General features: G+C 41.7%; 1 protein-coding gene across 3 annotated transcripts in view; it reads right to left on the bottom strand.

Moving 5' to 3' along the window:
- Positions 1-7,514: 7,514 nt before the first annotated feature.
- LOC147641121 (Haloacid dehalogenase-like hydrolase (HAD) superfamily protein) overlaps positions 7,515-24,025 on the bottom strand; it is a 29,528-nt gene continuing 13,017 nt past the window's right edge. Inside the window, exons 6-11 of one of the 3 annotated variants that reach the window (XR_015268910.1) lie at positions 12,113-12,186; positions 9,267-9,350; positions 9,047-9,187; positions 8,898-8,963; positions 8,305-8,770; positions 7,515-8,189 (exon numbers count right to left, since the gene is read on the bottom strand). Coding sequence is in view for 1 of the 3 variants with exons in the window: in XM_086818302.1 (XP_086674428.1) it covers positions 8,021-8,189; positions 8,305-8,414; positions 8,898-8,963; positions 9,047-9,187; positions 9,267-9,350; positions 12,113-12,186 (644 nt within the window). In the remaining 2 variants the exon portion in view is untranslated. The remainder of the gene's footprint in view (positions 8,190-8,304; positions 8,771-8,897; positions 8,964-9,046; positions 9,188-9,266; positions 9,351-12,112; positions 12,187-24,025) is intronic. The other 2 variants (XR_015268911.1, XM_086818302.1) reach the window with 2 other exon arrangements.

Below are 24,025 nucleotides of genomic sequence, written 5' to 3'. Positions count from 1 at the left end.
TACTTCTTAATTTTGTATTGTGTTGTGAACACTACTAGTGGCTAAAAATATGAAAATTTGTAGCACAAATAGGAATCCCTTCCTTTCTCACCTTGAAACTTAAGTGGAGTGTATCTTCTCTTCATGGACATGTATAGGTAGGATCAACTTTGAGGACCTGTATTTCATGCATGTAGATCCAACCGGTGACCAATCAATTTTTAAACAAGTCTTGCACTTACAAGTTGGCTAGAACTTGGTGTGCTTTGCCATGTTCTCCCATAGAGTTCCTTCTCCTGCCATGGGCATGAGCTTTATCCATTTGGCCTTTTGTTCTCTATGCTCTAATGGGATGTGGCATCCATAAGTGCTTCTTTGGATCGTCGGTAAATTGTTATAGCTAGATTAAATGGAGTAATCTCCATTAGAGACTTACACATCACCTTTAGTTTAAGTAGTGGGTTACATGTGCAGATCATCTCTTTGTAATTTGTAAGTGGCAAGGTCTACATCACTTATTATTTTAGTCCTGAACCTCCTGCTGAGGAGCCTTCTGATGAAATTGCCACATTGATGGGGTCATGAGCCTACTCCAGAGTTGCCACATTAATTGGGTCATGTACTCTGACTCTCCTCCCTCATCATCCCTAGGTGGTGATGGTGGTTTTTTGGAGAAAAAAAAAGCTTTCTAATTGAGCAGAATCATTATGATTTACATATTGAGGATATTTAATATGTTCTAAAGCAAAATCATTATAACTAATGAAGTATGCATGGATATTAGATGTTTGTAAATGTATTGTATAATTTAATAATGCCATGTGGGGGTACATAGTATTTTCATCATGAAGCTTAAGATATAACTGAGAGTCATATGCTTCTATCCACCCTTGCATTTGAAACCATTCTGGACTAGCTTGGAATAATTTCTAATGTAGTAGCAGGCATAGTGAGAAGGTTATGTAGAATGGATAGTTCTAGGAAATCTTCCCTGGCATCCAATATGATGGAGTTTTGAAGTATTCTACACCAAGATTTGAAATTAAGCACTATCGGATAAAGGGTGAAATAATAATTAGTAGTAGGATCGATCTAAGAGGTAAAGGTCAACATGGAGTATTGACGTTACTACTATGGGATAGCATATCTATCTGTATATCATTTAAGCTATTTAGTGATCATCACCTCTCTTTAGTGGCTCTGGCTTCTTGTGGTTCTGCATATTGCTCCCTGCTTCCTTATCCAAATCTATGGATGTCTGTATTTCCCTTCTTGCTTGGGCTATTTCACATTGAGCTTTAACTGCATATCGATGTGGGTGTGTTACATTTGTTTCTACTGCAGATGCATTTTGATGTCTCTTAAGCATTTGATTCCGAGCTTGTGTGAGCTTCCCATGGAAAGCCTAATATCTTGAGCAATAATTACCTTTCCTTTTGCTCTTTGCTTCTTTGTCTAGTTCTGTGGATATCTACATTTCCTTCTTTCTTGGGCTATCTCACCTTGAGCTTTGCATATTGGCATGGGGCCTCTTGCATTTTCTCCTGCAAGTGGATTAATATTTTGATGGCTCTTAAGCATTTGTTATCTTTCTTTCTAAGCTTGTGTTAGCTTTTTGTGCAAAGTCTTGACAACTTGAGCATGGCATGTGTTTAATAATTCCCTCTTCTTTTGGAGGTTTAGTAGTTGTTTTTTTAAAGGGTGTATTCTTGGGCTATCATTTGAAGTAACCAAAGTGGGCATGCCATCACTCATAGCACCAGTGGCACAAGCATTATGTGGGGGCATGCAACTCAAGGAGTCCTCTACAAGAATAGTAGCTCGGACATGCAAGTCATGGAGTCCTCTACAAGAGGGGATATCCCATTGAGGGAGAATTACTTGATGGTCACCTTCAAACTCTTTGTATAGGAAGTAAATCTGGTGTGTTCAGAGTTGCATGGCTCTCTGGAGTGTGGACTAAACACTTTCTAGACTCTATAATCATGAATGATAAACTCAACCAAAGATGGCATATCAGAGACTCTATCAGAATAAGCATTTCAGAAGGGTTTGGGTAGGACCAAGTGAAAAATTTGATGTCTTAAGCTAGTTAATGTGTCCTCGTGATAAAATGGCTAATAGGGGATTTGGGTATGCGGCATATAGATTCAGTGGTCAATTGGAAACTGTACAGCATTTGTCTATTCAATGCCCTAATATCAGATCACTATGGGATAGTATCACCATGCATGTCCTTTTAGCAGATGTGCATGAAAGCAGGCCACAAGGAATGCACATTATTTGGGATGCACGTCCAGTAGATTCTGTGGATCCAATGCTTACATAGCTAAGAGAAGGGTATGGTAACAAGAGTCTCATCTCTTATTATGCCTCCATAGACATTTAGAGCTTGATTTTAAAAACTTACATTTTGTACAATCAATTCTTAGTTGGGAAGGAATCTTAGGTATTTAGTCAATAAATTTTAATCATTAATTCTTAGTTGGGAATGAACCTTAGGTATATAGTTTTTTTTTTTTCGCACACACCCGGGGCCCGCTCAAGTGGGTGGAGCCAATTTCCCCTTCCAACAATTAGCCAATTATCATGGTCGGGCAAGGGCCACGTACCATCGGGCAAGAGCCACGAATTAGGCATCCCCATGACCACCGCGATGAGTCGAGCGCTGGAACAGCGGAGGGGTCTCGTATGGATCCTCCTATCTCGGGTGATCCACCACCCGAGGAGGAGGAGTCACTCGAGTGTTCAAGGGGCAAGAGCCCGAGCAACCAAACACATCAAGCGAGCATAGGTGTCCCTTTATAACATGAGAGAGCCTAGTGGGACTTGAACTCATAACCTAGAGGTTACAAGTCACAAGCTTTGACCACTACACTAACTCAGTTGGGACCCTTAGGTATATAGTTTGTACAATCAATTCTTAGTTGGGAAGAAATCTTAGGTATATAGTCAATAAAGGGGAACACTTTGCCAATATCCTAGGTCACGCTAAGGATATGTCCTTCATGAAGGTGGATGCTAGAGTGGAATGTACACAGGTCAGGACCTATTTCTTTAAGTGAATTGGAAGAGGCTACCCCTCTCTAAGGCCCTTAGAAAATCTCATGGTCCTGATGGAGTTCCATCTTAGTTTCATAGAGGACCCAATGGACTGATTTTTCTATTATGGCTAATCTGATCTTTTTTCTCCTAAAGGCTCTGATTTGTGGAAAGGCCTTTGGCTGGCATGGCCAAGTCAGAAACCTACCATCCAATGGACTGGATTTGACACAAGAGACAACCGAAGCACTCCATTTGGTTTCCACCTCCACTGTAGAGGTCCATCTAAGTCTGAGTAGAATTCCACTTGAGTGTGCAGATCAGTTGTCTCATTGAAGGCTTTCTGTTGGAAAGGCAGAATTAAAATGTCAGATATCCCTGAATGCAATGATCTATTCAGAAGATCAAGTATTCCAGGAGAACATGGAATATTAGGTTAAGTAGAGTTTGGGCTGGATACAGTGAAAAAGCCATCTGGAATGGTTGATGTGTCTTAAAGTCATCTGGACATGAGAGCTAGAGGTTTTGTCAGACTTGAATATAGAATATGTCAGGCTCCCAGATCTGGTTTTCATATTTTTTCTTCATTGTCCGCGAGTCGCTGGTCTGTGGAGGAAAACTATCTCAGTGTTAGTGTTCTGTCATCCTACTCCTGTCAATTGAAAAGAGTTAATCCTTGCAAATGACTTGTCTGTTCACCCAGAATGCTTTCGTATCATCAGGGATGCCTTTGTGTGATCAGTGCTGTGATGTTTTTGATGGTCATCTTATTATTCTTCAATCATGTTTAGTCTTTGATTAATCTAGCATAAACCTTACATTCCACATACTTGAAAAAAACCGTGTTACAGTGCTCACACACTAGTTGCTTCAATAGAATGTGACTCCCGAATCAAATAGTAATCATATGATTGAGCATGAAGGTCTTCAGATAGCTTTTCTTAGTGAGTCAGTGTGACAATTCTGCCTCAAATGAAGAAATCAGAGGAATAGACCAAAAAAAAACACCTTACAATTGATTACATGCTTCCCAATGCTCCAAAACCATTTTTATTTAAAAATCAAAATTTGAATTTCCTTGCGATGCATGTCCCAAATTAAGGTTAGACTAAAAATGAAGTGATTTCAAGCTCATGGTCCTGATGGAGTTCCAATTTGGTTTCATAGAGGACCAAATGGACTGATTTTTCTATTATGGCCAATCTGATCTTTTTTCTCCTAAAGACTGTGATTTGTGGAAAGGACTTTGGTTGGCATGGCCAAGTCAGAAACCTACCATCCAATGGATTGGATTTGACAAGAGATAGCCAAAGCACTCCATTTGGTTTCCTCTGAATTTTCCCTTGCACCCTTTGGACCCGATTGAGTAGAAACTGGGAAAGAAGTTATCTAAAAAGAGAGGTGTGAAACAAGAGATCTTATCAATAGGCAACTGGATGTGTAGGGATAACCTTATTACCACCTCAACTGTAGAGGTCCATCTAGTTCTGAGTAGAATTCCACTTTAGTGTGCAGATCAATTGTTATATTTATTGTTACCTGTGCAGTTCTCATTGAAGGTTTTCTATTGGAAAGGCAGAATTAAAATGCTGAATGCAATGTTCTATTCAGAAGACTCAAATAGTCCAGGAGAACATGGAATATTAGGTTAAGTAGACTTTGGGCAGGATACAGTGAAAAAGCCATCTGGAATGCTTCATGTGTCTTAAAGTCATCTGGACATGAGAGCTAGAGGTTTTGAGAGACTTGAATATAGAATATGTCAGGCTCCCAAATCTGGTTTTCATAATTTTCTTCGTTGTCTGTGAGTTGATGGTCTGTAGTGTTCTGTCATCCTACTCCTGTCAATTGAAAAGAGTTGATCCTTGAAGATGATTTGTCTGTTCACCCAGAATGCTTTCATATCATGAGGGATGCCTTTGTGTGATCAGTGCTGTGATGTTTTTGATGGTCATCTTATTATTCTTCAGCCATGTTTAGTGGGTGGAGTCCCTATTGCTGCATTAAAGAAACATCCATCTTCTTTTCTGATTAACTTGAGAAGACACAGGCTATGAGGGATGTAGGCTTACTGGGTCAATAATCATGCAATTATTTTTGCCTTGATGCAGTGGAGGTCTTATTGTAACTCCCTTTTCTATATATAATTTAATGCATGGTTTAAGATATAAAAGTGTCTCCTCTCTTGCAAAGGATGCCAAGGGTACACTTCACACCCTCTAAAACAGTCACATCCACCCTTTGATGAATCTAGCATAAACCTTACATTCCATATACTTGAAAAAAACCGCGTTAGAGTGCTCACACACTAGTTGCCTTCTTGCTTCAATAGAATGTGACTCCCCAATCAAATAGTAATCATATGATTGAGCATGAAGGTCTTCAAAACTAGGGCACTGCTCAGGATCAACCATAATTATAAGTGGTACAACAATAGCATGAGGATTGATCAACCCATAATAAATGGTACAACAGTAGCATGAGGATTAATCAACCATAGCTATAAACTGTACAATAGTAGCATGAGGATTGATCTTCATTTTTGCTGTCAATGCCATGACCTCCAAAGGTCTTCTTATTGATGGATCTTGAGGGGTCTATGGAATTTCTCAATTGGAAGGTCTTAAATTTTTCACTCACAAGAATCATAGTTCAATGCTTTCTCTCACTTTTATTTAGAATCGTTGAACTAATTTCACCACCCCATGTGATGATCCGTCTCCTGCTCCTCCTCATTCGCTTCCATGCTATGTTGACCCTCTTGCCTTTGTTGTTGTGTATGCTTTGAAGATCCTTTTGAGGTTTACCACCATCCATTTTATGAAGCTTTTTCTCAGGCTTTGTCAAATGAGCTTGAGATTGGACTTCTTACAAGTACGACAACGATATTATCACTGATTAAAGAATTGCTTAATTGAGGACCCATCAATTATTGATAAGAAGCCTCTCACTCACCCCAAACTCCCTAATTGTATGTGAATCATCTACTTGAAGCAAGACAGTATCACCATCTGGATCATCATAGTTCACACTAAGCACTTTTCCACAAGATTTGGGATATGGTGATATTTGCCCTCTTTCTTCTTTTCTGGCAATAAAGAAAATAAGTTTCTGTCTACAGTATATGAGAGACTTCGCTCATGGTGGTTAGTATAGCTCCGAGTCTCTACCATGAAACCATGTGATGCTAGGGAATGTCTTTCAATTTGAGAGGCATGAGGCGGTCAATTTGCTGCTCAAGGTATAATTTTTAAGGTAAAAAGTAACATGTTTGTGTGATCTTGGGCATGAACTTGACAATCTCTTGCTCCTCCCATTCTTGCACCCCCTCACTTTCCATTGGAACTATCATTGTATCACTTCAAATGAACTAAACTTAAATAATAACGAGACTCTAGCCACTTATAATACTTTGGAAGAGGCTTCCAATAGTAAGGTGATGGCAATTAAAAGACTCGTGCTAGAATTTCTTAATTATCAACTTAAAAACACGATTATGCTAAGAAGTATAACCTACATCTCTAATAAAAACCATTGGGCTATTCACTCATTAGAATCTTTGTTTCTTGAGCTGGTTCACATTAAGCCAACCATCTTGCCTGACAAGTTTACTAGTTTGACCAACCAACTTGCTTGCCAAACCTGTCTAGCTTGATGATCCAAATGAACTATCATGGTTGTTCACAATTCTAAGCAAGATATCAGTCAAAGATTTGTTACAACACATCTCAAAATGAGGATTTATGTGATGCCTACATAGCTTAGAGACCATGATGACACAGGCTATAATCATTAGTATTTGTTGATAGAAAATAAATGTCAAAGAAAATTGAGGTTAATATTTGTTGATAGGCTAATCATTAGTATTTGTTGAAAAATGTCAAAGATACTCATTAGTATGTGTTGATACAAAATAAATGTCAAAAGAAAATTAAGGGATTTGGTGAAGGGCTTAGGGATATATGTGGAAGGACGTGTGCATGTGTACATACATGCACACGTATTAAGCTATTTTTATAATTGAATTGCCATCCACTATTCAGCTATTTCTAAGCGTGTAGGTCGTCCACAAATGCTGTTCGAACACCTCATTCAACCAAGTTTCTGGAAGTTGGTGGTAGCTTTGGAAGCTTGAAACGCTTGCAGAAGGTTGTTCATAAATTTCTATTTATGTCTATTTGGACTGAGTAGGGAAAGGAGATCATCTACGAGTGCATAAGTTGTGAAATCTAAAGAGATTGGGGTCTCTAATCTAGTCATGATCAAGGAGCCAATACATACTCTCGTGAGATGCAAAAATCAAAGCTGTGCAGTTTGAGAGACGGTAGAGGAGAAAGTTTTAGAAAAACAATCTAAGGTGCCCAGTTGATCCACATCTCCACACTACGGCAACTTCATAAATGGAGCAGTTCAGAGAGTAAGCTATGATTGTGATGCACCAAAAATGGCTGCATGACCTGAGTACATTTTAAGCAGAATTTGCAACAATGTGATTGAACAGATGGCAAGTTCCTCCTCTGTATGCTCACTGAATTTTTTTAAAAAAATTACATGGCCAGAGTCGTACACATGAGGTGCCAAAATGACTCACAGAATCATAGAAGGATGCTTTTCACAACTAAGGGCCACCAGCTTTTGTATAATCAAATTTGAATCTCACGAGCTGTGAGTTGAATGCCTATACAATGAGGGGCTGCATATTAACCAGCCATTGCTTTGCTGCTCATACCAGAAGATGATACGCAAATCAAAGAGGACACATTCTGATCCATCACTTGAGAAGCACACAAAGCTTCTCTACAACAAACCTAGCAGCACATCAAGCTGCCAGGTTATACACTTTCAGAGATACATGCCAAGCCATGCACACGAGATATATGCTAAGCCTTTGCACTGTATGAATCTTACTAGCATGCCTTTCTACAGCCTTAGCATATGGACACCCATGGCGAGGTATACCTGATTTCATTGGCTTCAAGTTAACTACTCAGAAATCATCTCACGAGATTGTGTCGGTCCTTATCTTTCTCTTTTGAGGCTTTTTCTCTGCAGGCTGCTTCTGCAAATCCATGAACTCTGCCCCTTTATTTGCAAACAGCCGGCGGAGATTGATCACAGACAGCTCGCTGAAGCTACTCACGGCAAGGTCTGCTTGTGTCAATTCATAACTGCAAACAAATTATTAGATAGCTCCATCATTCTATGCTCGCAAAATATGGTGATGACCAAGGCATGCAAGCACGTAATAAAATATGTTTCATGGTAGTTCCAAAGGCTTCTTACGCAGGATGGGACCCGATCAAGGCAACAGCTTTCATGGAACAGTTATGTGCAGCAGCAATGCCACGTGGGTCATCTTCAAACACTACGCATTTGGCTGGAGGACGATCCAGCTACCAGAACACCACAGGTGCCAAAAGTCAGATCACACACGAACTACTTTGAGCGTATAAAACATCACAAATTACAAAATTGTTGAGAAACTATGTTCAGATCCAGAAGATTATTCTATAATATCCATTGCCCATCGCATCAGCCAAAAAGGGTAGAAATGTTCTGTGCCATGTGACTGGAGGCAGTTAAAGGCAAGATTATCCAGCCAACCCTGATGTTCAACTAGCCAAGATGGCCCCCAATGTAGAGGTTTTGATTTCTTTGATGGATGGACCAGGACTGGTACAGGCAAAATTGCCCATCCATCCCCCACAAGCAAACAATATGGAGGCCCCATTGGCAGAGAGGTTCTGTACTGCAGGATAGGCAGAGAGTTAGATGGACAAGATTATGACCCACAGACAGGCGACCAATCTGTAAACCAGCCCAGAGTATAAAAACTATGATCCTATGTATGGCCAGCTTTCAACTTGGGCACCCACCTTCACAGCAGCAGATAAAAACCTATGAGCCATAGAATCCATCCCATCTTCTTGTGTTATAACAGCCTACATAGTACAAGCCAATATTAGAACCAAAACCTTGTAAGGGTCCACAATATTAGCCGACACAGCTATCTGCGAGAAGCAACCTGGAAGTATTTGTAAAGGCCCATCCTTTGAAGAGCAGCGAGCAGGTTAAACCGGTCTAGGGACGACGCAACAGCACAGGGAACTCCGGCTGTTTGTAATGCTTCTAGCCACTCCTTCAGTCCCTCCCTCGGAGCCCGTATCTGATCCAAAAGTGTTGAATAAAGATAAGCATGCAAAAGACCTCTTGTTGTGCTCAATGCATCATGAAATATACTTTACCGTGGATAGCTTTTCATAATAAATCTTGGCAAGGCGCCCTTTGAAATGGTCAACTGAACTGTTTCTGTCCACCCAGCAAAGCACCTGCCAAGAATTGTAACCAGTCATCAAGTTTGCTACAAGATTCCTAACCAGCTATATCCAGGATCATGCAATACACATCATGTAATACGCAAAGCACCATTCAAAAGTCTCAAACTAAGAATCCAGATCCATCTGATATGGATATTCAAGCTGGCCCTGTTACGTTTTATCCAGGGGAGAGAGAGAGAGAGAGAGAGAGAGAGAGAGAGAGAGCTCACAGACAGACAAAATGATGCACAAAGAAGCATGCACAGAGAGAGAGTGGAGTGGAGGATAAGCTCATTTATTGCATTGTATTAGCCTTTGATAGAGAGAGAGAGAGAGAGAGAGAGAGGACAAGCACACATAATTGCATTCTATTTTTTGCCTAATACAAACCTTTGCTACGTGCATAATAGAAAGTCCCTACACTTATGCCAAGTGTCACTAGTACTATATAAGTGAGTACTAAAGTTTCTAAACATTCATTGCTAACACTATAGTGTGTGTGCTCCAAGCACTTATTCCTAATCCCCTAGCACATTTACCACTACTAACTCTCACAAATCCCCCCTGTAGTGGTAATGTGTATGTGCAGAGAGTATATCAATCCTAAAAAGGAAGTAAGCCCAAAGCTTTTCGAACTTTTTTCATGGAAGCACCTTCGTGAACATTTCTGCTAGGTTGTCCTAAGATGGACAAAAGATAAGGCTGATGTTACTTGCATGTAGGTGCTCTCTCACATAATGATGGTGATGAACCTCAATATGCTTTGTCCGTGCATGGAACACAGGATTCCTGCCAACAGCCATAGCACTCAAACTATCTATGAGTATAGGTGTAGCACCCTAATGACTAGGCATACAAGTCTACCAAAAACCTTTTCAACCATACACACTCAATCATGGCTGTGAAGAGTAAGTTGCTTCTTGCTAAACCATGAAATGGAAGAATTTCCCAACAAAAAACTAGTGGATTGTCTAGTGTCAAAGTCTCAGAATCACTATAAGCACTTAGCTGAAAATCACCCCCTCGGCATAGAACAATCCAAAAGCACTTTGCCAACACCTTGGACAGGGTGGGATGAGTGGTATGCACATGACACACTCCTACCTCCAACAGTCTCCACGCTACTCAATACATCTCTCCTCGAAGTGATATGGGGGGTAGCACCGCCATCTATATACCACACTAAGTGCTGATGATCTGAAGCATTAGAGACATATCAAGAGAAGTAAACGCATCATCCTTAATCTGTTCCATAATCAAGAAAGACCAATCATCTTGCACAAGATTGGTTGATGGCTCTTGCTTACTTTGTGAGGCATCTGAAACTGCATCACCATACTCTTTCTTCTTCTTCCTGTTAGCAAGTCTTTTCAGCATTCACTAATGTATTGTCATGGATTATGACAAACCTGACAAATCAGCCCTAGAAGACTGCTGTCCAGAATCAGCTTTGGCGAATCAGCTTTGGTGGACTGGTGCCCACCATGCCCAGAAGCTTTGGTTTTGCTCTTATCCTTGGCTGAAAATGCTTGATCTCCACCACGGGAGCCTGAAAGATTAGCTCTTGTATGCTCATCAAAGCTGATGGAATTGGCACCTACTTTCATCGAGAGATTGAGAGAGGTATGGAAATTGAGATAGGAAGGAGAAAAAGAGTGCAAAGTGGTTGAAACCAACTGCCTGTCTGGTAAACCCTCATCAATATTCAACAACAGCGCTCTCAAATCCTTGACTTTGGTGAGATGCTCAGCAGTGTGGTGTCTTTGAGAAAATTTTATTTTTCAGCTTACTCTATGTTTTGTGCAGTTTCCATTCCATAAAGTGTTTTATTGTTATTTATGAGACGGTGTCCAATCCGTGCTCACACCCAACGGGGTGAATTACAGTGTGTATGCCCCAAGCATTTAGTCCTAACCCCCTAACACATTTACCACTACTAAACGTGCATCTCTCTCATAGGCCATGTCACTATGTAGACACGTAGTAGACTGCAAGACTGTGCACAGCAGTAACTTCCAAGCACAGGTGGGGAGAGGTGGGAATAGAATGAGAAGCATTGTAGCATGCTATGAGCAACCAGGAATGGGCTGCTGTGATTCTGGCCAGGCTGGGAAGTGAAACAGGGTGCCCATTGGAAAAGAAGGGTTGCTAGAAAAGGTTCCCAACTTAGGCATCCATAATGGGCCCAGTAGATGGCTGGCTGCACCTGGCGCAACACGCCCCAATACCCCATATCACATTTTTGCTTCCTTGTTTTAAAAAGAAGATACACACGCACGTGTTTGCTTGGCTGAGTCTGTGTCAGTGCATGCAGGTGTGTCTGTGCACTTGCATGTATATATATAATTTGTTATTTATGTATTTAAAATTATATTTAAATATGCATGTGTGTGCATGCATGCACTTGCATGTATATGTCTACTTAATTTCTTGTATGCATCCCTTGCTCTACATTTTGTTCCTGGAACATTTGTTCTTCGAAGAACTCCTCACTCTTATTCCTACAATACAGGCAACACTAGCATGTATGCATGCATGCAGACACATGCGTGCACACACATACGTGTATATACATACAAATATATATATATGCATTTTAGATTGTTAGATTTATAAGCAGTCCACTGTATTGGGACAGCCTATACATATAAATAAAACCAGATCTATACAGGATTGATGTACTAACCTCAGCAGCATGTGCCATCAGCAATGTACAGAAGAAAGTTCTTTAGACAAAATCAGTTTTGTTCCAGTATTACATAAACCATCATCACCTTTTTCAAAACATTTTCAGTCCCCATGCTTAGAATGTGTCGTTGTGTCTCTCGATTATCTTCTAATGTTTTCCCTGCATTGAAATAAGAAATCCTATGAATAAAACTTGGAAGACCAATGTTATTAGGAAAAGTGTGTTTCATGAATAAAAAGTCAACGAAATCTTTATATCTATACTTCTAACATTGCAGGTAGGGACCTTATAACAATGCCCACTCTACTTCAAAACTCCGTTACACATATTCGCATCTTTGTTCTTCACTGCAATTCAAAATCTTTTACTTTGTACCCAACAAGGAAATCCTCTGCTGCATTGCACTTTTTCTCAATCATGCAAGGCCTTTTCGAGTGGATATGATTATCAAAGTCCATCTTTCAAACCAGCAGAAACAGATCCCAATAACACTATTTTATTAAGGGATACTGCCCTCTCATCAGTGCTTCTAACTTAAGATCGTACAGGTTCACGATGTATTCCATCAGCCAAGATATGACACTTCAATGCTGGATTTCTGTCATGATTGTGCTTAACTCTCTTAATCTCTCCCTAATTACTCCTTAATTCCTCATTAATTGTAAAGACACCTGTGAAAGGTCACACCCTTGCACATGGGTCACTATCAAAGGACATACATATTCATTAAAGACACCCCAAGTCCTAAGGACATAACCATTGATTCAAGAGCCACACCCCTTCACAGGGATGTGCCTCTTCAATTGTACCTTTTCGGCCTCTATTTAAGAAAGGTCCCCGTCTCAATGCAATCACTCAATCTTTTCATGCAGTATTTGTCTTATGTTCATTAATTAAGTCTTAATCATGTTAATAAAGCTATAAAAGCTTAACAGTGGTATCAAAGCAAACTTTTCCGACCTGTGACATGCCCAAACCCTGGCCCTAACCCTAAAATCAATCCTAACCCTAACCCTAAAATCAATGAGCCCAAACCCTAAAATTGGGTGTAACAAGTGTTGAATGGAAGAGCAGGAGAGAATGCCCCATCAAATTCAGGCCCCAACTCCCAATTTTTGCTGATTAATTTCAGGCCAACCATATGCAAAAAACTCTTGAACACAGGCAAGACAGCACGTAACCCCTCAATATGGAGGCTTACCTTTCAGCCGGCACCCTTTCATGGACAGGCACCCCTCCATTGAATCGGCGCATCCCTTCTTTGTGGATTTTCCTCCAGTCAGTTGCCCGTTGAGAAGCGCACGTCGCCTTGCTGATTTATTTTATTTTATTTTTTTAAGCAAGCACACATCGTGCCCACTCCCAAAGGTTATGACTCTAAGGCTCTAAGTTGCCACGTATACAAACCAAAAAAATAATAATTTAAAAAAAAAAACTCAGGAATCGGCACCAACTGCCCGTATTCATACAGTTTTCAATCGCCCTGCACACGGTTCAGCGTACCAGCCTGCAGTCGCCTCTCTTCTCCACGGATTCTGCACGCCTCAGTCCCCTTCATCGTTTGCTTCGTTCAACGGAGAGTCCATCTGGATTTTTCTTATGTGATTATATTTCCGGGTACTATGAGCTAGGAACTATTGAAAAGGTCCTTGAGTGAACAGGTGGTGAACGTTCTGGTTGCCAATGATGCCATAGGTACACCGATGAAGGAATGACTGGAAATAAGAATTCAAGCTAGATATTTTGGAGGATTATGATAAGTGATACTATGGTTTCATTAAAAGATTGTTTTAAAGACAGCTGAATCCATGAAACAAGCAATTTCATATTGGGTGTGTAATGTTAAAATTACAACAATGTGATGAGCTATGGTGGATCAAATGCTAGAATCAACATCATTAACAGAGTGATTAGACGATAATTAAGACGTAATTAACTAATAGCTTAATGTAGGCATGGATAATCAAAAACCAGCAAATTCTCATTAGGCCAATGCCTCAATTTATAGTGTTTACATCCAAGCATCAAATCCCACTGATTTCTCCTTGATTCACTCCACCTCTTTTGCTTGATTCTCTCCACCTCTCTCAAAATATCTCCACACTTCCTAAATCTTCTCATGCTACCCTTTATTCTCTCCCAGTAGATTCTTCTCACCTTTTCACAGTTTCTCTCATATTTACAGATTCTCTTTTACAGATTCTAACCAAGGGCCTGTTCCCGCACACACCCTATTCACTTCTATATTTCAACACCTCCCCTCAAGTGAATACTCCTAGCACACCTGGATCCTATACCAAGTTTCCCTCTTACTTGATAGTCCGCGACCAGTGCCTAGCACACCTCCCCTCAAGTTAACTTAGCACACCTGGACCCTGTACCAAGTTTCTCTCTTACTTGATAGCCCGCGACCAGTGCCTCAAGTCCCCAAACTCATAGTCCTTGACACTCTCTCTCTCTCTCTCTGTGTCCAAGGCTTACTACAAGTGCCCGCGACCTTGACTAAAGGGCTCACACATATATCTACCACGTGGCCTACATCATCGGTGGCTCAAAGGTGGTTTTACTTTGTTGGGGCAGGTTACATTGGGTTGTGGGGTCTCTCTCTCTCTCTCTCTCTCTCTCTCTCGCTCTCTCTCTCTCAGAAAAGATGATCCGACTCCTCTTCCTTAGGAGCCTCCATGAAGTTTGCCGATGTCGTTCCTTCTTCACTAGGTTTGCTGTAGCAGTCTCTTGCCATGTGTCCTGGCTTTCCACAGTTGTGGCAAGTGAAGGTCCTTCCTCCTACTCTGCCTCTTCCTCGTCCTCGAGAGAATCCTCCTCAGGTGAAGAATGCTTTTTCTTCTCTTGCTGTTGAGTCGAGCAATTTCTTCTCTTTGCCTCTGCTCTCTTGCTCTAGTAGAGCTCCTTCTATCTCGTGTAGCTTCAATTTAGGTACATTCTTTAGTGTTGCTACAATATTTTCATATTCACCTTTGTCCACACTCTTCAGAAGCACTGCTAGTGCCTCATCATCTTCTACCTTTTTGCCAATAGCTGCCAGTTGTTGCTTAATGCTTTTATATCTGTTCACGTGTATGATTAAAGGTTCACTTTCCTTCATATCCAATGTGTAGAATTGCATTAACAGATTTATCTTTGAATGTTTAGCTTGTGTGCCAAATAATTTATTGAGTTCATCCCATGCATCTTTTGCCCATTGTATCCCTGTGATGTGATGAATGATTTCATCATTTAAACTGAGTGCAATAAGTCCCAATGCTTTTTCATTCCTGCTCTTCCACTCATTTTCCCCTCTCACCTCTGGGCATTCATCTCTTCCCTCAACTAGCCCCCACAGATTTTTCCTCATGAGCAAATACATGGTTTTTGTTTGCCATGTGTAAAACTGCTCCCCATTAAATTTGGCTATTTCTTGTGCTGTACTCATGATGATGTGAAGGGGGTCTTACCTCTTGTGCTGCTTCTAGCCATACATAGCCAACTCATAGGTGCTCCAGCCAGTCGAATCAGAAGCGCAAACCGCCGGCGGAATGAGGAGAAATCGCGTTTTTATCAAGCGTCGTTTTTCTACAGCAAATCAGTGATTTCCACTTCATCAAATCAAATGGGTCTAATTCCTCTTAGTCCCAAGTGTTTTCAAGCATGCTCTACAAGCTGGTGAAGTTAGAAATTGATTTGATCAAGTCTACAGTGAGATCCAAGCTCTTCATCAAATCTGCAGGTGACTTTGGTAAAATAGAGATTAAGCATTCAATGTTTGGTCAAATCTTGTGTTTCTTGGCTTAATCCTCTACTAGACTAATTGCTATTGATGGCCTTGAAAGAATTTGAGCTCATTTGAACTCTAAGGCCTCAGATCTGGGCTCCCCGCATACTTTGTTTTCTGCACACAAAACAGAGAATTAATTTGCTAATCAGTGATTAATCAGTGCTAATCACTGTATTTTGGTGCAATTGAGGGTTCAAATTAACCATTAGGTATTTGATACAGATTCCTATAACTTCAGATTGCAATTCGGAGATGGTTTGATACTCCAACCATTCCGTACAAATTAGTTACCCTTGATTTAATGGAATTTTTGGTGATTTTATGCTGATAAATCTGTTTGTAATCATCTCTTAAACACCAGATTGAGTTGTAAAAGGGTTGATGTGTGCAAGGAGATAAAGCTCCTCCACAAGCTAGGGGTACAAAAGGCTTCTTGAAAATAGCTAAAAAAATTTGATTACTTCCTAATTATCTACTAATCCTAATTAACTAGATAATGGGCTCATAAACTTGATGAATTCTAGACTTCGCTCTGATACCATGTTAAAATTACACCAATGTGATGAGCTATGGTGGATCAAATGCTAGAATCAACATCATTAACAAAGTGATTAGATGATAATTAAGACGTGATTAGTGAGCAATTAACTAATAGCTTAATGTAGGCATGGATAATCAAAAACCAACAAATTCTCATTAGGCCAATGCCTCAATTTATAGTGTTTACGTCCAAGCATCAAATCCCACTGATTTCTCCTTGATTCACTCCACCTCTTTTGCTTGATTCTCTCCACCTCTCCCATAATATCTCCACACTTCTTAAATCTTCTCATGCTACCCTTTATTCTCTCCAAGTAGATTCTTCTCACCTTTTCACAGGTTCTCTCACATTTACAGATTCTCTTTTACAGCCTCTTCCCGCACACACCCTATTCACTTGTATATTTCAACATGTAAGTGGTGTGACTATCTTGAAGTTTACTTGAAGCGCCGGCGAGAGGACCTGGGAACTCTTTTCCCTAGTACCAAGAGTAAAATATAACCAAATTTCTAAATGGATCCTATCATTACAATGATTGGGCGGTTGGCTAACCCATGGGATTGGATGAGGTTTGGCTGGACTCATGGACCCTAAAATGAGACTCAATTCTGTTATGTTACGATAGTTGAAGTAAAATCCCGGATAACCCTCGTTCTATGAAAAAGAATCAACGGTTGTGTCTCTTGATGAGGAAAAAAGCTTTGGCATCTATGATCCAATTGCAAGTCTCTTGCTTGATCGGACCATGTGACTTACAGGTTCGGTCAGATCAGTTTGGTTAGTTAAGGCTCTTGACTACGTTAGAATAGATTTTCCCCGGTGGAATCGCCTGTCTGCTAAGCAAGGAAAGTTTTTCCGAGTTCGGTTTTGGAAGAACCGAGGGATTAGTCTTTTGTCCGGATATCCGTGGGTGAGGCCCCGAGTGGGAGACTCTGTCTTGCACAAGAAGTGCTATCTCCGCTGCTAGAACCCCTGAATTCGTTGCGCTGAGGAGGCAAGGATCTTTCAGCTGATATCAAAGCGAATTGAAGCAAAAATGCTATCCAGATGATGAAATTCGAATGCTAGTTGATATGATTTTAGAATTCTAGTTGAGAATTGATGAGTTGATTTGGATTTTGATTGAAAGATGATGATTTTTGAATTTTGGTTGAAAGAAGATAAGTTGAACAAAGCCACAATGAGGATGAATGGGACGAATCCCAATGATGATGTTAGTAACTGGAAGACGATTATGACTTTCAGCACATCACTATGAGATTAGTGGATTGTGCTGACAGATTGTTGCTGTTTGACCTTTGACCCAGTGGATCTAATTAAGGAATGACAAATTGAGAACTTGCATAGCTGAAATTCTCGTGGAGGAATGTTCAGATGGGATTTTCGGTCTGATGGACCATTATTGTGTTAAGAATATGAATGAATTGTTTTCTGATAATGAGTTCTGTATGTTCTTCTTGTAGAAGGAATCTTTATCCCAAGATTCTGTGATGGTTGACCAGACTATAAGGAAGCCCAGAATCACTTGGATCTTAAGATGAAAGAGATTCTCCTCCAGCTGCGAGATGAGGACATCTCGCGTTTTTTAAGTGAGGTAGGATGTAAGATTCCTCCCTCCAGCTTTTGAGATGTAAAGGTGTAAGAACCTCCCCTTTTGTAGTCCTGGAAACCTCCTGAAGACCATGCAAGGCCTTCTGAAACCTGTCAACCACCCCCTCTGAATCCGGAACCACAAAGCCTGGAGAAACCACCTCCTTCTGTAAGTAAGCACCTGCTACCTGTCTGGCTTTCCGAAAGGTCCCCGTGGAAAGAACATCCTCAACTACTGGAAGTTCTATGTCCCAAATACTACGAGACATCAGAGCATAAGTGACCTGTTCAGCTTCCTCTGACTCACGAACACAAGAACTACCAGCATCAGTACTAGAAAGTTCCTGCCAACTGCTGCCATCTACTGGTAAGCTATCCACCATCTGGTCCCGGAAAGCCTGTACCTGTAGCGTATCCACACTTGAGTAGCCATTACCAGACTGCCACTCATCACAATCCTGAGGACCTGGGAGAGAGAGAGTGCTGAAAGCTTGTAAACTCCATTCTCCACTCCACCTTCCCAAACCACTTGGCCTGTTGCTTTGTCCCGGAGAGCAACAAAATGCTCATCAAACTCCACCCGTACGCCAGTCTTGCAAACCTGATGCACTGACAACAGATGAAAACCAAGTGCCGGAACATACAACACCTGGGAGGAATGCTTCCCCCCTCTGCCATCGGGAACTATCTCCATCCTGCCCTCACTGTGAACTGGGATAGTGGACGTATCCCCAGTAAGAATATGACCAGAAAGCCTGTAGAGATCCTGTAAACCAGAACGGGAAGGAGTCATGTGCCTGGAAGCACCACTATCGAGAATCCACTCCCGAGTATCCGTTGCGGAGAGTCCTCCAATCTCCCTACCTGAAGAAAATGAAACATCGGTGTCCATCACCTCCAGGTGCACAAAAGCCGGAGTCTTCATGATTGCTACTGAGGAATCTTCACCCTTCTCGGTCTTCCGCTTGGGACACTGCCTCCAATAGTGGCCTTTCTCGCCACAATCATTACAGGTCCTCTCTGCCTTCAGTTTCTCGCGGTCAGCATCGAACTTCTTCTCAAAAGACTTCTCCGATGAAGCCTTCTCTTTGACCGAGTTGCGGCCTTTCGACCGTTGGCCAGTTAAGGCCTCCGAACCTCCACCCAGAGGAGGGTTCGTGAATCGTTCCTCCTGGTACACGACCATGGGCACAAGCTCCTCCCATGTGATGGTGCTGAGCCTGCCACTGGTAATCAAAGACGAGTAAAATGCTGAGTACGAAGAGGGCAAATGTGACAGCAACGTGATGGCCATGTCCTCTGACGATATCTCCTTCCCAACCTGAAGAACTTCCTGCTGAAGAGCCTGCAGCTTGTTAATATGCTCCCGCATCGTTGACGACTGTGCAGGGCTCATAACCCGCATCTTTACTTCCAAGGAAATCCTCTTCATGGGGGCGATACCTTGTTGTAAAGAGAAGCCAAATGCTGCCATATACCTCTGGCCAGCGTCATATGCTTTACATGGTTGATTACTTGTGGTGTGCAGTTGAGAAAGATAAACGAACGGACCCTGGCGTTGACACGATCCCACATCTGTGTCTGAGCCTCCCGGTCCTTTCGGATCGACGGTAACTCCCCTTCCTCTACTTTCGGCCGTGGAACACTAACAACGACGAAATCAGCGAGGCCGTAAGACTCCAGAACAGATTCCATCATAACCTTCCGTATGCCGTAGTTACTCCCGTCCAACTGACGGTCCACCGGGAACGTGGGGAGTGTCGGGATCTTCACATGTCTTTCGGCCATCTCAAACAGATCTGCCATTGTGGGGATGTACTCTGAAAAGGGTGGGTGCGTGGGAACAAAGAAGAACTAAAACCTGCAAGTGGCTGTCCAGCAAATCAGCCCGCCTTCCTCTTGCTTCTCCTCTTCCCGAACAGTCCAAAACAGTCTACCAATCAGCCACAAAACAGTCCCCCTCTTGCTCACACAAATCCCAAGAACTATCTAGAGCCTAGGGCTCTGATACCATGTCAGAATGCTCTGATATACACAAGAAGATCCCGAATATGATACACTGAGTGGTATGGGGTTGGGGGCCTATTTATATGCCCCCAGATGGGCAGTCGGCTTGCTGAAAAGGGCCTCCACGACTGCATCAACAGTCGGCCAGCAGCAGATGAGGCCCACGACTGCATACATCCAGTCGGTCAGCATCACAGAGGTCCACAACTGACGTCTGGGCAGTCGGCCAGCTACTGGTCCTCCAGCCGCCTCAGGGCTGCCTCCCAAGCCACAAAAAAAATGGGAAAAATGCGGAGAGTGGGGAAAAATGATAAAACACCTCATAAGGGCGGGCACACCCACAACAAAGGCCCTGGTGTATAAAACTGGACAAGAGATGACTTCTAATAGTCTCCTTGAAATTCAATGTGACGACGATGCTTATAAGGTAGCTGTGCGTTGATATTGCTCTTGTACGCCGATCATCTTATTCTTAATCTGTAACAGAAAATCTTGCATCTCTTGAATGAGTTGGTTTGCTAAAGCCACTTTATGTTGAAGAACAAAGTTGGCAGGAACAAGGGGAGTATGGCCATAAACTGCTTGAAAAGGTGTCATTCCAATAGCTGAAGGATAAGAATTATTATAAGCAACTTCCACCGAAGGTAAATATTCTTCCCATGAAGCTAATCATAATGACGCAGTATTTCTTCCTGAATCTGATTAACTCGTTGTCCATGTGTCTGTGGATGATAAGTAGAGCTAAAGAGTAAATTTGTACCAAGAGACTTGAATATTGAAGTCCAAAAATGTCTTGTAAATTTTGGATCTCGATCAGAAACTATAGATTTTGGCAACCCATGAAGTTTGAAGATATACTGTATGAACATTATTGCAATATCCGAAGCCTAGGCTGCTTTCTTGCACGGAGTGAAATGTGCCATCTTAGAAAATCTGTCAACCACCACAAGAATCTGTGTATTGCCTTTAGAAGAACGTGGCAATGAAGTGATAAAATCCAGCCAACGTTCATTGGGAACTGGAAGTGGTTGAATAAGACCAGCTGGAACTTGTCTGCCAGCTTTCATACGTTGGCGCGAAAGACATGCTGTGACAAACTTAATAACATCTTGCTTCATTTGAGGCCAATAGTATGTAGCCATCAAAAGACGATGTCTTGTTGATGCTTAGATGTGCAGCATAAGTAACCTCGTGATGTTCTTTCACCAAGACTCTTCAAACATGAGTATCATGAGGTACACTAATACGATCCTGATAATATAATAAACCATCCACTAATGTATATGCTCCATAAATCTTCAATTCGGAAGGAGTTGCATTCTGAGAATTGAGAATTCGAAATTCATTTCCAAAATCACGATCCTTTGAATAACGATCCTTGAAACTTTGAGGTATATCCATTTCAACTGCAGAAATAGCCAAGACCGAAGCTGGCGGCATACGACTAAGGGCATCTGCAACCACATTGGTAAGACCAGGAACATACTCAATTGTCATATGAAAATTGGCTAAGAATTCGACCCAACACGCTTGCCTAGCATTCATAACTGGCTGTGTGAATATGTATTTCAAAGAATGATGATCTGTTTTCACCATTGAATCCGCACCAAGGAGATAATGTTTCCATGCACGATAGACATGAACAATAGCCAAAAATTTCTGTCATATACTGGGTATCTTACTTAAATCGCAAAGTGCTTATGACTGTCAAATGCAATAGCACGTCCTTGTTGCATCAAGACAGCACCAGTGGTAATATCAGAAGCATCCATATAAACATCAAAAGAGAGAGTAGGGTCAGGAATAGCCATGACAGGAGTTGTGGTCAAAGCTGTCTTCAGTCTTTAAAAAGCTTGTGTTGCAGCTTCAGTCCACTTGAATGCAGGAGCGAACTTTAAAAGTTTTGTGAGAGGAGCAGCTATTTCTGAAAATCGATGAACCTTTGTGTGATATAGAAGTTGGCAAGTCCCAAGAAAGAACGAACATCATGGATGTTTGTGGGAGTTGGCCAATTGATAATAACTTGTATTTTCTTCGGATCCACAGAAATACCATCTGCTGAAACAACATGTCTAAGGTACTCCAAGGATGTTTTTAAGAATTCACTTTTGCCTGGATTAATATAAAGAGCATTGTCACAAAGCACCTTGAAGACGATCTTAAGATGTGCCTTGTGTTCTTCCATATTACGACTGAACACCAGGATGTTGTCAAGATAGATAATAACGAACTTGTCCAGAAAAGGATGAAAAAGATCATTCATTAGGCTCATAAATGTTGCAGGGGCATTGGTTAACCCGAATGGCATGACCAGGTACTGGTAAATCACCATATTTTGTGCGAAAAGCCGTCTTATATTCATCACCTTCGCGAATTCGAATATGATGATATCCAGACTTAAGATCAATTTCGGAGAAGACCTTTGCATGGAGCAATTGATTAAACAATTCATCAATGCGCGGAAGAGAGTACTTATTCTTAATAGTCAACTTATTAAGGATACGATAGTCGATGCAAAGGCGCATAGACTTATCCTTCTTTTTCACCAAAAGTACTGGAGCTCCAAAAGGGCTTTTGCTTGGTCAAATATGTTCTTTTTCCAAAAGTTCAGTAAGTTGTTGCTATATCTCCTGAGATTCCGTAAAAGAAACTCGATATGGAGCACGAGTAGGTGGAGTACTGCCAGGAAGGAGATCGATAACATGGTCGACTGGTTGCCGAGGTGGGAGAACCGCAGGAAGCTCCTGAGGAAAAAGATCCAAGTATGGAGCAAAGAAAAGGTTGCTTGAGGTACATCATCTTCGTATCCATGTCTGCGGGAGGATCATTGGTTGAATAGACCATTAAAAGTGTTGAGGAACAACCACTCTTGCGGGCTCATCGTTTTGCTTGAAGAGCTGAAAGGGTTGGTCTCGGACGCCTTCGAGTGCCACAAGCGTATCATTTTGAGCAAATTGTATGGAATGGTTCCGGAAACTGATCAGGGGATCATATTGATATAACCATTCTTGACCAAGAATCATATCATAATGTGCCAAAGACATGACTTGGAAATCCAATTTGTCACGATAGTGCTGAATTCGAAAGGAGAGATGTTTGGCAACGGTGTTACACTTACACAAGGATGTGGAACCATCGGCAAGCTCTACTTCATAAATAACAGCACTTTGAGAAGTCCGAATCTTCAATCTCTGGGTCAAGGTAGTTCCCACAAAGTTATGAGAACACCCACTGTCGATGAGCACATGAATAGGGTGATTGGAAATAGAACCTTGAAGAACCAAAACCTGAGTAGACCACTGGGGCAATGATGAAGAGGCAGGTTGAGCTGTGGCAGTAGCGGTGATCACCGAAGCATGTGCAATAGAATGGTAACCGCACACTTTCCTTTGTCAGCAACCGGGGGTTTCTCCTCGGAAGCGGAGGGTTTAGCATTAGAATTCTGTCGATGGGTTGGTCTTTTGGGACACTCAAACCAACGATGAGGTCCATTGCAAATTGTGCACAATCCTGTCTTTTGTTGATCCCGTCCAGAAGAGAGTGGAAGGACAAGGATTGCGAGATTGGTCACGTCCACGATCCGAACTGCGTGGTTGGAAGGACTGAGGACGTCGGGACTGAAAAGAGGACGATCCTTCTGATCGGCGAGGGTGTTGAGAATTATTCCATTGGGGATTAGGTTGGGAGGTAGAAGTGCCAAAAGATTCTCTTCGACTATCTCGGTTCATACGAGACCCATTGGCTTTCTGAAAGGCATTAGCTCGACCGGAAGAGGCCAAATTTCGAGAATTAATGTCTGCAAAGTGCTTGGCGTAGTGTATGGCGTCGGCAAGATCGACAGGACTATGTCTCTAAACATTGGTTCGTAGTGTGTGGTTAAGACCTTCAACGAAGGCATGGAGTTCGTCCGCTGGGGACAAAGAGTCAATCTCCAGTATCAAGTTGGTGAACTGGGATATATAAGAGGCCAAGGAACCATTTTGGTCCAAATGGCGTAAGCGAGTACGGGCTTGGAAATCCGCATTGGCAGGTATGAATTGCTTACGGAGGACCCGCTTGGATTTTTCCCCACAATGTAACCGATTTTC

The sequence above is a fragment of the Cibotium barometz genome, chromosome 2 (genome assembly GCF_041138505.1).
Source record: "Cibotium barometz isolate CiBa-2024 chromosome 2, ASM4113850v1, whole genome shotgun sequence".
Lineage (NCBI taxonomy): Eukaryota > Viridiplantae > Streptophyta > Polypodiopsida > Cyatheales > Cibotiaceae > Cibotium > Cibotium barometz.
Note: the sequence above shows the minus strand (reverse complement) of the source record. Positions and strands in the feature narration are given on the sequence as shown.